This window comes from Eublepharis macularius, chromosome 3 (genome assembly GCF_028583425.1).
Source record: "Eublepharis macularius isolate TG4126 chromosome 3, MPM_Emac_v1.0, whole genome shotgun sequence".
Classification (NCBI taxonomy): Eukaryota; Metazoa; Chordata; class Lepidosauria; order Squamata; family Eublepharidae; genus Eublepharis; species Eublepharis macularius.
In genome coordinates this window covers 116787578-116804586 of record NC_072792.1, presented here as the reverse complement: position 1 = coordinate 116804586, position 17009 = coordinate 116787578, and the positions used below count along the sequence as shown (strand labels likewise).

Sequence of the window (17009 nt, the reverse complement as noted above, 5' to 3'; positions counted from 1 at the left end):
GTATTGAGCTCGGTGGCTTCTTCCACCCTCCGGGCTTACTCGGCTGCGGCTGACAGGTTTCTGACATTTTCCATGGGGTTAGGTGAGGGGCCCCATTGGCCTCCTTCCCAGGCCATGGTCGTTTGCTACTTAGGGCACCTGCGGGACCGGGGCCTGTCTTCCAGATCTATGCGGAAGGATTTAGCGGCTATAGCCTTCTTCTGCAAGGCAGCTGGCTTCTCGGACCCATGTGACAGTTTCATTGCGAGGAGGGCGGTGGAGGGGTGGGCCCGCCTGGCTCCCCCCCTGGAGGACCACAGGCGTCCCATTACCTTGGCCATCTTGGGCAGTATCTTACAGGCCGCACATTGCCTGTGCTGGTCCCCCTTCAAAGCCCAGCTCTTTCACGCAGCCTTCACCTTGGCCTTTTTCGGGGCTTTCAGGGTCAGCGAGTTGGTGGCAAATTCCAAATCGGACACCTCAGGCCGGGCGCTGTGCACCGGTGACGTTTCTTGGTCCCCGCGTTGTGTGACTATCCGCTTAAGGCGCTCCAAGACTACCCAGCGTGGCCCGGGGCACACCATTCGATTGCGGGCCTCTCGCAGCAGGGCCTCATGCCCTGTTCGGGCCATGGGGGCCTACATGGCCCTTAGACCTCACCGGGCAGGCCCTTTCCTCATGCACAAGGATCTTTCCCCCCTCACTCGCTATCAATTCAGCGCAGTTTTGCGGGCATGCCTGCATGCTGCAGGGCTCCCTCCTAGGGAGTTCGGCACCCATTCTTTTCGCATCGGGGCTGCATCGGTGGCTGCCAGCCTGGGCCTGCCCGGCTCCGCCATCCAAGTCATCGGCCGCTGGAGGTCTCGGGCTTTTTGGACCTACATTCGCCCTGTGGGAGGGGCCGCTGAGTAATTGAGTGGTCTTTCTGTGATTTATTTTCCAGGGAGTAAGAAGACTATATGGGTGTGCAGACACAGCATTGTCCACTGGGCCGGGAGGTACACGGAGTCATCCGGCTGGGGCAAGCACCTGGGCTTGGATGATTGTCTTCATCTCCACAGGCTGGGAGTGCGGGGCATGTTGTGGGAGGCCCTGGTACCAATGCTGTTGCGGCAGGCTCAACACAGAGGCGCACCGGATGCGATCATCATTCAGCTTGGCGAGAATGACCTGGGCAAGCAGGAGGGACCTGAGCTGCGGCGAGCTATGTGCGCGGACCTGGACTACCTGTGGGGAGTTTTTCCAAAGGCGTCTTTTCTGTGGTCGGACTTACTCCAGAGGCGCGTGTGGCGTGGGGCGCGTTGCCCGAGGAAAGTGGATGGGGTTCGGCAGAAGCTGGCCCGGGCCATGGGGCAGTTCATCATGGAATCGGGAGGCCTGATCACGCACTGGGACATTTCTCACCTAGTGGCCCCCCTTTTTCGGGACGACAGGGTTCATCTGTCCAGCTGGGGGCAGGACATTTGGCTCCAGGACTTGCGGGACGGTCTGCTGCAGTGGCTTCAGCGGTAGGAGTGTTGGCGGGAGCCACGGGTGGCTCTGGTGGCAGTGGGCATTGGATCAGATCCCATTTGGGGGGAGTCTGGGCCTGCACGCGCAGGCTCCTCATAAGGGGATTCCCATATGGAATCTTGGGAATGAGTTGTGAGGGTGCAAGCCCAGCTCGGGGGCTGCCAGGGCATCTCATTCCCAGGTGGCAGGGGAATCACCAAAGGGTGTACACCGGGTGTTCCCCTCTAATGCCACTCCTTGGTCTCTCCTTCAGCGGGGGTCTGAAGGGGACTGGGTTCATCGGCTGGCAGGCAGGTCAGCCGATGCTTCTTGGGTATCTGATCCATATGCTGCGCCAATACTCCCTTACGCTGTTTGTTTAATAAAGTTGTGGCCTTGTTTTCTCCAACCATGTGTGGGTGTTATTTGTCGCGGCGCCTCCCCTCCTTCCTGCCTTTAACCGTAAGCGGCAAACGAAGGCTCCAGGCTTACCTGGGGCCGGGTTGCCGCTGCAGGGCTGGACGGAGGGAGCGCGCGGCAGCTGCCATTGTGGAGGGCTGGCCCAGGATTCTCGGAACCGGCCAGCAGCCAATTAGTTTGAATCCTGGGCCACCCAATCACTGGCCTGGGATTCAGGCTGGGACGGGTGGGGCGTGCGTCCGGACCGCGTTGCCCCAGTCTTCCTTCTGGTCCGGCGCTCGGGTATTTATACCTGGCCTGCCTTGCCCGGCCTCCAGTTCGTCGCCGGCGTCGGTGCTCCCTCCCACCTCTCCCTCTTTCATTTTCTTGTCACAACTGTTAAGCGGTGGGCATTGGATCAGATCCCATTTGGGGGGAGTCTGGGCCTGTGCGCGCAGGCTCCTCATAAGGGGATTCCCATATGGAATCTTGGGAATGAGTTGTGAGGGTGCAAGCCCAGCTCGGGGGCTGCCAGGGCATCTCATTCCCAGGTGGCAGGGGAATCACCAAAGGGTGTACACCGGGTGTTCCCCTCTAATGCCACTCCTTGGTCTCTCCTTCAGCGGGGGTCTGAAGGGGACTGGGTTCATCGGCTGGCAGGCGGGTCAGCCGATGCTTCTTGGGGATCTGATCCATATGCTGCGCCAATACTCCCTTACGGTTTGTTTAATAAAGTTGTGGCCTTGTTTTCTCCAACCATGTGTGGGTGTTATTTGTTGCGGCGCCTCCCCTCCTTCCTGCCTTTAACCGTAAGCGGCAAAAAATCTACCTTTATCCTGCATTTGCAAGGGATATTAGAAGATAAAACAAAAAGCCATGGCTGCAGACTCACTGCAGCCCAGTTTGTAGCCTATGGGCAGTGGAGGGGGGGCAGGAAAAGACTGCTGTCATCCTGTGGGGCTTGGCAGCTTGCCTCTGGGCAGGGCAGGGCAGGGCAGACAGCAGCAGCTTCCCTACAGTCTGCTGGCAGAAGGCAAAGCCACTGCTTAACTGGCTTCCTACCCATCCCATCCTTGTTCTAGGTACCACTGGATGTTTGTATTGGCTCTGGGTTTGTAAATCTCTAGATATTGTAGCTTCTGCTGGAATCACTGGTATACTCAGTATCACACAAATGTAACTGATGAGTAGATAGAGAATTTCTTCATGCTCTTGGACTTTTTAAAATAGTTTGAATAACTGGAATGGATTCAAGCTCTATATGCTAAATGTGTGTGTTGGGTGGGGTAAGATACAGACTTATGGACAGTACCTGCTGGGGTGAAGGTGAAGGACTGAACTGCAAAACAAGAACAGTAAATACATTGTGAGTTACAAGAGCCAATTAAAGAGTATGCATGTTCTTCAGAATTGACTCACGTATATAGTTAAAATTATGTGCAGTTTCTAGCAACTCAGCACTAGCCAGCCAGCAGTTCATGAGAAATAAAGGGTTGGAAAAAAGTGAATGATAGAATTTGAGAATTGCATTAAATGGTGACCAGTTTAAGATGGTCATGCAACCTGCCTTCAGCTTTGAAATGTATGATAAGCTTTGAAATGTAACTCTTTATGATCTCTCATTGTCAAGCAAATGCAGCAATCAATAAACAACTCAGTGACAATACAATGACCAGCCAAGTATTAAGTAGACATTTATAAAATGTCATGAACACTAACATCATATATGTATTACTGGCAGTGAGACTTTCAACTTAGTTTTTTCACCATTTTGATATTGACGAATGGTTTATGGCTGTCAGATAAGGTCCAAATGTTCTACATGTTTCAAGGCAAATTTTCTCTGCACAGATATTTACATATATGATAAAATCACAGGATGTTATATCACAATTTTCACAGAAACATGCTACTTGATATCACACAGAGAACGCAATTCATTATATGAAATTTTCACTAACAATAAAGAACTAGGCGTGTGATTTATTTAGCACATCTGATCTATGTGAAAGTGTAAGATAAAGGACTGTACCTGCTAAATGCCTAATGTCTTATTAACAGCAGTTTAAAATAAGAATGTGACGGAACATTGTAGCTTTCAGTATCAGTGATCTTGATGTATCTAACTTCTAAACAGAACTTAGTGCTTCATTTAACAAAACAAGATCAGAGAGAGCAGCAGACTACCATCATGTATAAGCACATTAATTAGAAGGGAAGGAAGAAAAACATGCAAACAGCATAGCGTATGAATAATGTAGCTTTACCATGATGGTCATTTGGGCTCACTGTTTGTAATCAATAACAAATCAACAGAATTCTTGAGTAAGATTTGTGTGGCACACTGCCAGGAGAAAATATGCTTCAATTGCCACGAATGTTTAAATTACTAGGAATGTTTTCTTTCCTGGAAACAATAATACTAATATTGATGGCTGAATTCTGTAGAAATTCAGAGGTTATTCTGACACAATTGGTGCCTACCACTTCAGCTGCATACCAAACCATACTGAGAGGCAGGGATATTTTTTTTAAAAACTCTTTTTGCTTTTGCACTTCGTTTTATGCAGTTGTGAACTAAAGTTTATGTATAGGCATAGCATCTTACTGTAGAATGTTGCTGCACATGAGACATGTTTTGAAGGCATACAGCCTCAAAATGTTTCTACTTTTTTCTAGAATATGAATATATAACTTTATCTGAACATGAATAGCAGAATATAGTGAAATTAAGAGTCATAATGTAGAGATTCCAATGTACAACCTATTTCTTTTACAAACAGGGAAATACTCAATGCATGCAACTGGAAAGTCCCATGTGCTCTCCGACAATGATCTAAAGCCTTTAATAGAAGACAACTGGCAACCTTATCCTCAAGTTTAAATCATGCACAGTGGCTAAAGTTATAAAATGACAGACTGCCATCCAACTGGGTCAACTTTACTACTCCTGAATGCACCCTCTTTTCTCTACTCATGGTCTATGGTGGAACTAGGTGGTTTATAGCATGGTTCTAAGCTGAGTTACGTCCTTCTAAGCTGATTGACTTCAATAGACATAGGAGGGCATAACTCTGCTTAGGATGGCATTGCTGAATAATTATATTTGCTAAAATATCAACTAAAATATATATCCCCCATTTAGCTACAATAATCATTACTAGATCATGATTAAGACAAATAGAAGAAGTTAATCTTGGTTACACCCCACTGTGTTCAATGGGGCAGTGCTGAGTACCTTAAGTTAGTCATTTGAATTGTACAAGAATCATTTTAGGAGTGGTCATTTTTGCAAGTACATAGTTTGATTTACAGCCCACTAAACATTGGAAATATGCCTGAGTTCCTTCTACATCAAAAATGTGACTGTAAATAATGGATTCAAAATTCTTGGGAGCTGTGTATCAGATGTACTCATTATATGAATATAAAGGCTTTCTTGTAGCAATGATGGAATGAGGTGCAGAGCAATGCACTGGAAGCTCTTCACGTTTCTGTTTTTTTAAGCATACCCAGCAAGCATACAGCATTTATCCATTCCACTCTTCATTTCACCGAGTGGCAGTCTTTTGCTACATTTATATTTAGTTAACAACCTTATTCTTACCCGCATAATTGCTGAGTCCCTTCCTCTTCTTTCTGCGCCAGTACAGCCAGATGCTGAAACCCATGAGAATTACCCAGCATGCACCACCAATTCCAGCTATGAAGGCAGGCTGTTTAACCACATCTGTGATTTGTTCCGTTATGCTATTGCTGTTCTCAGTGATGACGACTTCATTACGCCCTCCTAGTAAAAGAAGAGAGAGAAAGAGATCATATCAAACTGCATTGATAATGCAAAATAACAAAGATGATGAAGATTCTGAAAATCTAGAAAAAAGTCTTCCATCCACACAAATATACATATCTTACTGTGAGAAGGGCAACTGGAGAATATAGACTATGGCTCCCAAAATCTGATACTTGCAGCATGAAATTTAGTTAATGTATAGTAAAAAGTTACATTTTCATTCATAAGTAAAATATTTTTTTCATACTATAAGATACAGAGTTTGCCATTGACGCAAAATCCAAAACTTTTATCTACCATCCCTCCATTGTAGGCAATGTTGGGGTTTTCCATTTTTGTGCATACAGTACTCTTGCTGCCATGATTAAATAGAAAAACAAAGTTCCAAAGCTTCTAACTGGCTGTCCATCATTCCCAACAAAAAAGTCTCTGGTTTCAACTGGATTTTAATCATCAAAATTTTCTGAATCGATGATTGTATCTGCAATCAGAACCGCTTTGCTTACTTACATGTCCACCACATATGATAAAACATCCCTTCTTGTTTAGCACATTTCCAACATACATTTGAGACATCTTTGTACATTTTAGCCAATTTTTCAGGAGTCATATACCAACGATACATCATCTTATAGAAATTCTCCTTAAAACTAGAGCTTAATGTAAATTTCAACCCCTTTGTCCACATATTTTCCCATTGCTCCATTAATATGTCATGTCTGCAATTTTTTGCCCATTTAATCATATATTCTATTACTTGCTGTTCTTCCATCTCAAACATCAACAAAAGTTTGTACATTTTAGAAATAACATGTTCATCATTTGCACAGAGGGCAATTTCAAATTCAGTTTTACATTGCTCAAAGTCATAATGTCTCTTGTCTAACTTATATTTGCATATAAGAAAACCATTGGCAAATATGCCCTTCTGCTGCTAAATCCTCTCTTGATTTAGTTTTGACTTGACCTTGAGAAAATTCCAACAAATCATGATGTTAACCATAAAGTTGGACTTACCATTTCCCTTCTAAAGTGCGATAATAACCAGAGAGGTATTTTTGAACAAAACCTAAATTTGTATTTATTCCATACTCTCAAGATGGAATGCCTTAAATAATTATTATTAAACTCTGTATTGACCATAAACTTGTAGTACCATAAGTATCCATGCCACCCAAATCTTAAGTTGTGCCCTTCGAGGTCCAATAGACTTCTGGTTTTAAAGAAAATTAATTTTTTCATCCAAACCAGACAATTAGCCACAAAATATAATCTCAAATCTGGTAGACCCAAACTTCCTCTTTCCTTTGCATCCTGTAGAACCTTAAATTTAACCCTTGGGGTTTTTGCCTTGCCATATAAATCTCGATATATCCTTCTGCCATTGCTTAAATGGTGCCTCAGTTGTCAATACTGGAATTGTCTGAAATAGGAATAACATTCTAGGTAAAACATTCATTTTAATTGTGGCTATTCTTCCCAGCAATGATAGTTGAATTTTATCCCATCTTAACATATCACTTTTAGGCCATTTTCACGCTGTCTATAAATAATGCGAGACTCACGGAAGACTGCCGGCTTCCTCGCGCGATTTTTAACACCATCCGATTACAAAACACCATAAATCACTGTTTGTGGCGTTTTGTAAACAGATGGCGTCAAAAATCGTGCGAGAAAGCCGGCAGCCTTCCATGAGTCTTGCGCTATTTATAGACAGTGTGAAGACAGCCTTAATTTCATTCCAAGTCTTAATATAATTATTTTTGGAATAACATACTGTTCATATTTGACAAAGTGATACCCAAGTATTTTACCTTTTTCTCAATTTTAAACCTTGTTTTACTCTCCAATTTCATTTGATCCTGTATTTTCATATGTTTGGTTAACACTTTGGTCTTCTGCTTATTAACCTTAAAACCAGCCACTGCACCAAATTCTTTCAATTTTGACATTAAGATTTCAATTCCCTTTAGGGGATCCTCCAAAGCCAGCACCAAATCATCTGCAAAGGCTCTTAACTTGTAAGTCTCCCATTTCACCTTTAAACCTCCAATTCTCTCATCTTGTCTTATGTCCCTGTGTCCGGGGTGGGCCCTCCCCCCCCGGACTGGACCCGACCCCCCACCCCCTCGGGAGCCCACCACCAGCCCCCCGAGCCCCGCCCAGCCCCCCAACCTACCTGGGAGCCCACGGCACAGGGTTCGGAGGGGACGTCGACCCTCGGCTTCCCGGCCGCGCTCCCGCTTGCGCCCCCGCCGCCGCGGGAGCCGCGAGACCTGCCGCCACCGACGCAGCCTTCACAGGGGCAGCGGGGCCCGCCGCCGCCGCTGCGAGAACCGCCGGGTCTGCCGCCGCCGCCGCCGCCGCCGGGAGAGTTGAGCCCGGCGCCGCCGTTGCCGCGGCGGGGCCGGCCGCGGCCGCGGCCGCCTCTCGCGACCGCGGAGCGGCCGGAGCCGGGCGGGCTGCCCGGCGGGATGACGGCCGCGCGGCAGAGAAGCGGGAGCGGCGGACGGAGGAGAGTAGCTCCGACGCCGCCGCAGCCACCCGGGGAGGTGGCTCCGGTGCGAGCGCGGCCCAGCGCGGGGAGGGGGAAAGCCCAGATGGGGCGGGCGGAAGGAGGGACGCCCAGCGAGACATCCCCGCTCTGGGTTGGCTGGATGGCTCCTGGGAGGGCTCCCCGGTCTGAAGCGGCACCGGGGATTGGTGAAGGGTGGTGGAGGGAAGAAACAGGCACTAGAGAGAGGGCAGGGGGAGGAAGGGTGACGGAAGGGCAGGGGAACCAACCAGGCGGGAGTAGCCAGGTGTTAGCGACTAGGGCAGATGAGCCAGGGGAGAGGGTTGGTGGAAAGCCAGGGGGCAGAGCCAGGAGGGACTATAAGAAGGGAGCTCCCAGTGACGCCGAGGAGGAGACGGCTAGTTGGAAGGTTGGACACAGAGAGAGAGCGAGTATATTCCAGAACGCCAGATAGGAGGCAGAGCTTGGTGCTTGAACCACTGCCCCTATCCAGTCTGAGGCCGAGGGAGCACCTTCAACCTCCCCCTGGTGGTCACCCCCGGGACGGCAGGACGCGGGGAAGGCGCGGCCGGCGGGGCGGGGCCTCACAAACTGGTGGAGAATGCAGGCACTGGCAGCCCCGTGAGGCACCCGCGCCCGCACCTGCCCACTCCAGCCGGCTGGAGCAGCCCCCGACCCCTCCTGCGCCCGGCGGTGTTGAAAGCGGCGAGTGTGGAGACCCCTGCCGAGACTGCAGGCTCCACGATGGATCTCACGCAGTTTGGCCAGTGGCTAGCCGAGCACCAGGGGCAACTATTGAAGGAGGTGGCCCAACAGCAACTGGATGCGCAAGCCGCTCTCGCGCGTCAGCAGCAGGACGCCCAGGCAAACCTCATCCAGAACCTTCAACAGGCGTTGGCTGGCGCCGGGGCCGGGGCCGCCGGAGGCGCCGGACCCAACCCCAGGCCGCCGTTCCACCTCGCTAAGCTAGGCCCGGAGGATGACGTGGATGCGTTCTTGGAGGCCTTCGAGCGTACCGCCGAGGCGGCAGGGTGGGCACCGGGCCAGTGGGCCTTCATCATCGGGCCTTACCTTACGGGGGAGGCGCAGGCCGCCCTGAAGGCCCTTCCCAAGGCCGAAAGCGCGGACTACGCGAGGCTTAAGGAGGCGATATTGGATCGCTACGAAATCACCCCGGAGACTTACCGGCAGAAGTTCCGGTCCATCGCCTTCCAGAAGACTGACCGGCCTCGCACCCTGGTGGCCAATCTCCAGGATGCCGCCTACCGCTGGCTGAAGCCCACCTCGGATGACGGCCGGAGGATTGCTGACCAAGTGGTCCTCGAGCAGCTGCTCCAGGTGATTCCGACGCGGGCTCGAAACTGGGTGGCCTATAATAAGCCCGCCACCCTGAAAGAAGCCACCACGCTGTGGGAAAACGTGATGGCCGTGGAGCCCCGGGAGCCTGGGAAGCCGGAGCCCCGCCCCGGCAGCGACGGGAGCCGCAGCACAGGCGAAAAGGGGGGACGGGCGCGGGCGGGACCCCGGCACCCCGCCCCTGCCCCGCTGAATCGAGCAACCGGAGGACCCTCGGCCGGGCCCCGACTAGCTCTCCCGCCGCCCGTAACCCCCGCTACGCCTAAGCCCGGCAGCTCAGCTAGGGAGCCGGGAGACAAAGGGCCGTGCTTCACCTGCGGGCAACGGGGGCACTGGAAAAGAGAATGCCCCCTCATGGAGTGCGACCTGGGCTGGGACACGGCCCTGCCCGCAACGAGCCGGGCCCCCGGCCTCCCCCTATGCTTGTCTTGGTCTCGGTGATGGGTAGGAAGTTGACGGCACTCCTCGACAGCGGGAGCTCCGTGTCAATGATCCGCTCCCACCTCCTGCCCGCAGACCTCCCGGTGGTCCGTCAGGCCGTCATCGCCTGTGTCCACAACCATGTGGAGGAATGCCCCGTCGTCTTGGCCCCAGTGACGTACCGGGGCCAGACCTGCGAGACGCCCTTGGCCCGGGTACAGGCTCTCCCCTACCCAGTCTTGCTGGGGAGGGATTCCCCCCACTTCCGCCCCGCCATGAAGACGGCCCTTCCCCCGGATCTGGAGGAAGTTGGGGAGGTCATGGTCGGGGACGACGAAGGAGACGCCGAGGGACACCCGGAGGAGAATGGAATCGGGGATGTCCCAGCCCAACTCCGCCGGGGATGGGGAACCGAGCCCCGATTCGCCACCGCCCAGGCCGAGGATCCCTCGCTGGAAAGCCTACGCCGGATGACCGCGGTAAGTGAGGGACGGGTCCTTGATCCCCGCCGAGCAGGACGGCTACCGCGGGTCATCCAAGTAGGAGGGCGCTGGTACCACTTAGTGAAAGGAGGACCAGGGGAAGTGGCCCAGCTGTTGGTCCCAACTGCCTACCGCCCAGAGGTCCTCAAGGCCGCCCACGACCACCCCTGGGGCGGCCATCAGGGTGCGTGAAGCACTGCGGCCCGGATTGAAGCCCACTTCTTCTGGCCGGGGCTAGCCAAGGAGGTCAAACGCTACTGTCAGGCTTGCCCGCTGTGCCAGCGGCAAGCCAGCCGCCGTCCAGCCCGGGCCCCGTTGGCCCCGCTACCCATCATCGAGGAGCCCTTCTCCAGAGTGGCCATGGACTTCGTCGGCCCGTTGCCACGGACGCCACGGGGAGCCCGTTACATCCTGGTCCTGATGGACTATGCTACCCGGTACCCTGAAGCCATTCCCCTGCGCGACATGAAGGCCCCGGGGGTCGCCCGGGTGCTGCTGCGATTCTTCGCTCAGGTAGGATTGCCCCGGGAGCTGCTGTCGGACTGCGGGAAGCCTTTCACGGCCCAGCTCACCAGACATCTGTGCCGTACGCTGCAAGTACGACAAATCTTCACCAGTGTCTACCACCCCCAAACCGACGGGCTGGTGGAGAGGTTCAACCAGACTCTGAAGGCGATGATCCGCAAGTTAGCCCATGACCGCCCCCGCCAGTGGGATTTGTACATAGACCCCTTGCTCTTCGCGGTCCGCGAGACACCCCAGGCCTCTACGGGATATGCCCCCTTCGAGCTCCTGTATGGGCGGCGACCCCGGGGGATACTGGGACTGGTGGGGGAGCAGTGGGCCCCGAGGGCCGACCCCGAGGGACGACCCGCCCCCGAGTATGTTCAGGACCTCCAAGACCGGCTGGAGACCTGTCGGGCCGCCGCCCGGGAACATCTACGGGAAGCCCAGCGGGCCCAGAAGGCCTACTACGACCGGGGAGCCAAAGCTCGGACATTCCAGGTGGGGGCGAAGGTCCTTGTCCACCATCGGGTCATGGGGCCGGGCCCAGGGGCCCCGTGGCGGGGACCCTACCCCGTCACCAAAGTGCGGGGGCCCCTGTCGTATGAAGTCCAGTGCGGGCCGAGCCCCCGACACCGGAAGAGACTGCACATTAATGACCTGAAAGCCTGGCACGAGGCGGAGGCGCACCAGTGCAACCTGTCGCCCGACCCCCTAGAACTCCCCGCTGGCGAGTTGCCGTGGACCCCGAGCGGACTCGCCGAAGAGGAGCCCGTCCTGGACACGGACCTCCAGGACGATCAACGGGCGCAGGCAAGGGCAGTGATCCGACAGAACCCAGGTCTTTTCTCCTGCCGACCGGGCCGGACCACTATGCTGTCTCACCACATACCTACACCCCCGGGGCAAGTGGCAAGGACCCCCTGGAGGCCACTCCCCCTAAAACGGTGGGAAGTCGTGGCCAAGGAAGTGGAGGACATGCTCCGCCTCGACGTCATCGAGCCCTCTCGTAGTGCGTGGCGGAGCCCCATTGTGCTAGTGGGGAAACCGGACGGCTCCGTACGCTTCTGTGTGGACTACCGGCAGGTCAATGCCATCGCCACCTTCGATGCCTATCCCATGCCCCGGGCTGACGTACTGATCGACCAACTCGGAACGGCGCGCTACCTGTCAGCCCTGGACCTCACAAAGGGGTATTGGCAAATACCCATGGCACCCGAAGACCGGGAGAAAACGGCCTTCGCGACCCCCCAAGGCCTGTTCCAATTCAAAGTCATGCCCTTCGGGCTGCATGGGGCCGCCGCCACCTTTCAACGCCTCGTGGACCAGGTGCTGGCCCACTGCCAGGGGTTCGCCCGAGCCTATATAGATGACATCATCATCTTTAGCCCGGACTGGACGTCACATCTACAGCACCTGAGTGCGGTCCTGGCAGCCCTAGCCGGGGCCGGCTTGCGAGTCAACCCGCGCAAGAGCCGGATCGGGTTCCAGGAACTCACGTACTTGGGATTCCAGGTGGGTCGCGGGGTCTTACGCCCCGTACCCGACAAAGTCACGACGTTGGAGCAGAGCCCCCGTCCTCGAACCAAGCGGCAGATGCGGCGCTTCTTGGGGCTGGTGGGCTACTACAGTAAATTCATACCCCACTTCGCCAGCCAGGCCAGCCCACTCTCCAACTGCCTGCGCAAGGACCAACCGGCTACCATACACTGGGACCCCGACCGGCTCCGTGCCTTTGAAGCCCTACGCCGGGCCCTGTCAGGGGCCCCCGTGTTGCGGAACCCCGACTTTGAGCAACCGTTCCTCGTACACACGGACGCCTCCGACGTGGGGCTGGGGGCGGTCCTCTCCCAGGAAGTCGACGGTCAAGAGTACCCCGTGTTGTTTATCAGCCGGAAGCTGCAACCGGCAGAAGTCAGATACGCTACCGTAGAGAAAGAGGCCCTGGCGGTGAAGTGGGCAGTGGGGGCACTTCAGTTTTACCTTGCCAACAACCCCTTCACCCTGGTCACGGACCACGCCCCCCTGCTATGGATGGCCCGCATGAAGGACCACAACCCACGGGTTCTCAGGTGGTACCTCTCTCTGCTCCCTTTCAGCTTCCAGCTCCGACACCGTCCGGGACGGCTCCATGCGAATGCGGACTACATGTCGCGAATCCCGGAACATTCCACGGACCAGGAGGCTCCCGACCCCCAGGGGGGGGTGTGTCCGGGGTGGGCCCTCCCCCCCCGGACTGGACCCGACCCCCCACCCCCTCGGGAGCCCACCACCAGCCCCCCGAGCCCCGCCCAGCCCCCCAACCTACCTGGGAGCCCACGGCACAGGGTTCGGAGGGGACGTCGACCCTCGGCTTCCCGGCCGCGCTCCCGCTTGCGCCCCCGCCGCCGCGGGAGCCGCGAGACCTGCCGCCACCGACGCAGCCTTCACAGGGGCAGCGGGGCCCGCCGCCGCCGCTGCGAGAACCGCCGGGTCTGCCGCCGCCGCCGCCGCCGGGAGAGTTGAGCCCGGCGCCGCCGTTGCCGCGGCGGGGCCGGCCGCGGCCACGGCCGCCTCTCGCGACCGCGGAGCGGCCGGAGCCGGGCGGGCTGCCCGGCGGGATGACGGCCGCGCGGCAGAGAAGCGGGAGCGGCGGACGGAGGAGAGTAGCTCCGACGCCGCCGCAGCCACCCGGGGAGGTGGCTCCGGGGCGAGCGCGGCCCAGCGCGGGGAGGGGGAAAGCCCAGATGGGGCGGGCGGAAGGAGGGACGCCCAGCGAGACATCCCCGCTCTGGGTTGGCTGGATGGCTCCTGGGAGGGCTCCCCGGTCTGAAGCGGCACCGGGGATTGGTGAAGGGTGGTGGAGGGAAGAAACAGGCACTAGAGAGAGGGCAGGGGGAGGAAGGGTGACGGAAGGGCAGGGGAACCAACCAGGCGGGAGTAGCCAGGTGTTAGCGACTAGGGCAGATGAGCCAGGGGAGAGGGTTGGTGGAAAGCCAGGGGGCAGAGCCAGGAGGGACTATAAGAAGGGAGCTCCCAGTGACGCCGAGGAGGAGACGGCTAGTTGGAAGGTTGGACACAGAGAGAGAGCGAGTATATTCCAGAACGCCAGATAGGAGGCAGAGCTTGGTGCTTGAACCACTGCCCCTATCCAGTCTGAGGCCGAGGGAGCACCTTCAACCTCCCCCTGGTGGTCACCCCCGGGACGGCAGGACGCGGGGAAGGCGCGGCCGGCGGGGCGGGGCCTCACACCCTGTTCAAGCACCAGTATAAATAACAAGGGTGATAGAGGACAACCTTGTCTTGTACCTCTTTGTATTCCACATGGTTTAGTTAACTCCCCATTAACGACTATTCGTGCTGACTGGGATGTATAAATTGACTTGGTCTATTTTATACAATTATCTCCAAAGTCCATAGCTTCCAAGATCTTAAACAAAAATTTCCAATTTAAATGATCAAAGACCTTCTCAGCATCTGGAAAAATCAAAGCAGCTTGTTTTTCATTATGTTTTTCCAAGTACTCCAGAATATTCAGTGCTATTCTTACATTGTCCTTCAGCTGCCTCTTAGGTAGAAATCCACTTCAGTCTTCATGAATAATGTCCTGGAGAATACTTTTAAGTCTTACAGCCAATATCGTTGCAAACAACTGATAATCATTATTTAATAACAATATTGGCCTATAATTTCTTGTCAATGTCTGGTTCTCTCCATCTTTTGGTATGTGTTATATTGGCTTCCTTCCACGTCTCAGGCATTTTACCTTCCTCTAAGATAGGCCGTTTTCACACTACTTACCTGCTCCCGGAACGTTGCGAAACATCGCACAAAAAACACGGAATATAGTGTCTTCTTGCGAGAGTTCTGCGCGATGTCGTGCAAAACTCTCGCAAGAAGACGCTATCTTCCGCGTTTTTTGCCCAATAATTCGCAATGTTCCGGGAGCAGGTAAGTAGTGTGAAAACGGCCATAGTGTTCATTGTATTTTGTAAAGGCTGGAGAAGTTCATCCTCAGAACACTTATAATAACTCAGCTGGCAAGTATCTGGCCTCACTGGCGGTCACGTTAAATCTGGTGCTTTTGAATGGTACTGTCAACCCTAAGAGATCAGGTTGTTTCACCTGTATTACCTCTAATGGTCTAAGCATAGTTGACCACTTATTGGCATCCCCAAGCTTACATTCCTTAACCACCAATGTGGAAGTAGGTGAATATCTTGGGGGAGATCACCTCCCTTTGATTCTTGAATTCACACCTCAACAGATGGATATGTCCACCTATATCACTATGGCCCCCCAAGATCGGACCCTTTTCAAGAAATCTATCAAATAGTCCCACGAGATCGAGTCCCAGATAGCTGAATTGCTTAATCAAGGAAAGTCTGATATATGCTGGGCACAACACTGCCATTAAGATGGAACGCAAGGAGGGTTGGAATATTATAGAACGTTGATGAGGAGTGTGTCATCTTTCTTCTCTGTAGATAAGAGGGTTATTAAGCAAGAAAATGTTGCACCTAATTTAAGGGGTAATAATTGGTATGATGAGGCATGTGGAAAGTTGAAGAGATTAATTAGAACACAGTTTAGAGTTGCTAAAATCACAGGCCATCAGAAGGAAGTTGTAAAGATCAGACTTCTTAAACAAGAATACAGGAAGACCATTAAAAGGAAGAAAGAGTTGGCAGCCTTGAAAGACTGGGAATCCCTTCATCTAGCGACAGTAAAAAATGATCATAAGCTTTTCTGGAAGCTAGTCAAAAATTCATCTACTTACTCTCATGAAAACTCAGATATTACCACACACCAGTGGATTTCTCATTTTAGTGCCCTTTTTCAGAGTACAAAAGAACCTATACAGACCACTGTCACAGTACCTTGCTTTTCAAATGAGAACATTGGAACTTGGCCAATAGTCTCTCCAAGCCAAATAACTAATATAATAAAACGTCTGAAACGGGGCAAAGCACCCGGACCAGATTTTATCCCTCCTGAATTGTTCCTAATGAACCCTGATTGGTGGGGGGCTTGTTTAGCTCCCATCTTTTCATCAATAAATAGTTCAGGTTCCATGCCGTCTGACTGGAAGCGTTCAATTATAATCCCAATTTATAAGAAAGGTAATAGGTCTGACCCTCATAACTATCGTCCTATAAGTCTACTTTCTATTCCAGGGAAAATCTTTGCGGCACAACTTCTTGATAGGTTAACGGATTGGATGGATCAAGAAGCAGTACTCTACCCTGAACAAACAGGCTTCCATACAGGGGCCTCGACTATGGATCATTATTTGGTTTTACACCATCTAGCAAGCAAATATTTGGCACCCCCCGGCGGTAAACTCTATGCGGCCTTCATGGATTTCATGGATTTGAAGACCGCATTTGATTCTATTAATCGTTGTAGATTGTGGCGTAAATTGTCAGAATCTATAATAGATAAAAGACTTTTATATTTAATTATGAATTTATATACTGACACTTCCGCCCAAATTAGGTACAACTGGCAGGGTCAATTAACTCCAAGTTTTCAAACCGATAAAGGTGTGAAACAAGGTTGTTTGCTGGCTCCATCCTTATTTAATCTATTCATTAATGATATGATTCCATTTGTGAAATCACATACCAGACACCCCCCTTATCTAGCAAATACTCGATTCTTTTATACGCAGACGATGCTCTCCTTATCTCCAAAACAGAATTAGGTTTAAAATCACTCATTAACGCATTTATCACATATTGTAATACTGAGGAACTTAAAGTTAATTATGCTAAATCAAAAGTCCTGAGATTTTCCAGGTCCTTCCATAACGGCTCCAAATCGATAAGAGTACTGGGAGGGGCTTTGGAGAGAGTCCCCTCCTTTAGTTATCTTGGTATCACTTTTAATTACAATCTACCATGGAAACCACATATTCAAGCTGCTCTGAAGACTGCAAACATTTCATCAATGGCAATTAAAAAATTCTTTTACTCCAAAGGAGCAAAACATATACCAGCAGCCATTAGGATTTTTAATGCTAAGGTTATCCCACAGATACTTTATGGGTGTGGAGTGTGGCTTGAAGGTGTATCTGACAACCTTGACA

The 17009-nt window shown here is 52.6% G+C and overlaps 1 protein-coding gene across 1 annotated transcript in view; it reads right to left on the bottom strand.

Moving 5' to 3' along the window:
* ROBO2 (roundabout guidance receptor 2) overlaps positions 1 to 17009 on the bottom strand; it is an 892879-nt gene that overhangs the window by 92416 nt on the left and 783454 nt on the right. The window contains exon 18 of the mRNA XM_054974970.1: positions 5477 to 5659. Within this exon, the coding sequence (XP_054830945.1) occupies positions 5477 to 5659 (183 nt within the window). The remainder of the gene's footprint in view (positions 1 to 5476; positions 5660 to 17009) is intronic.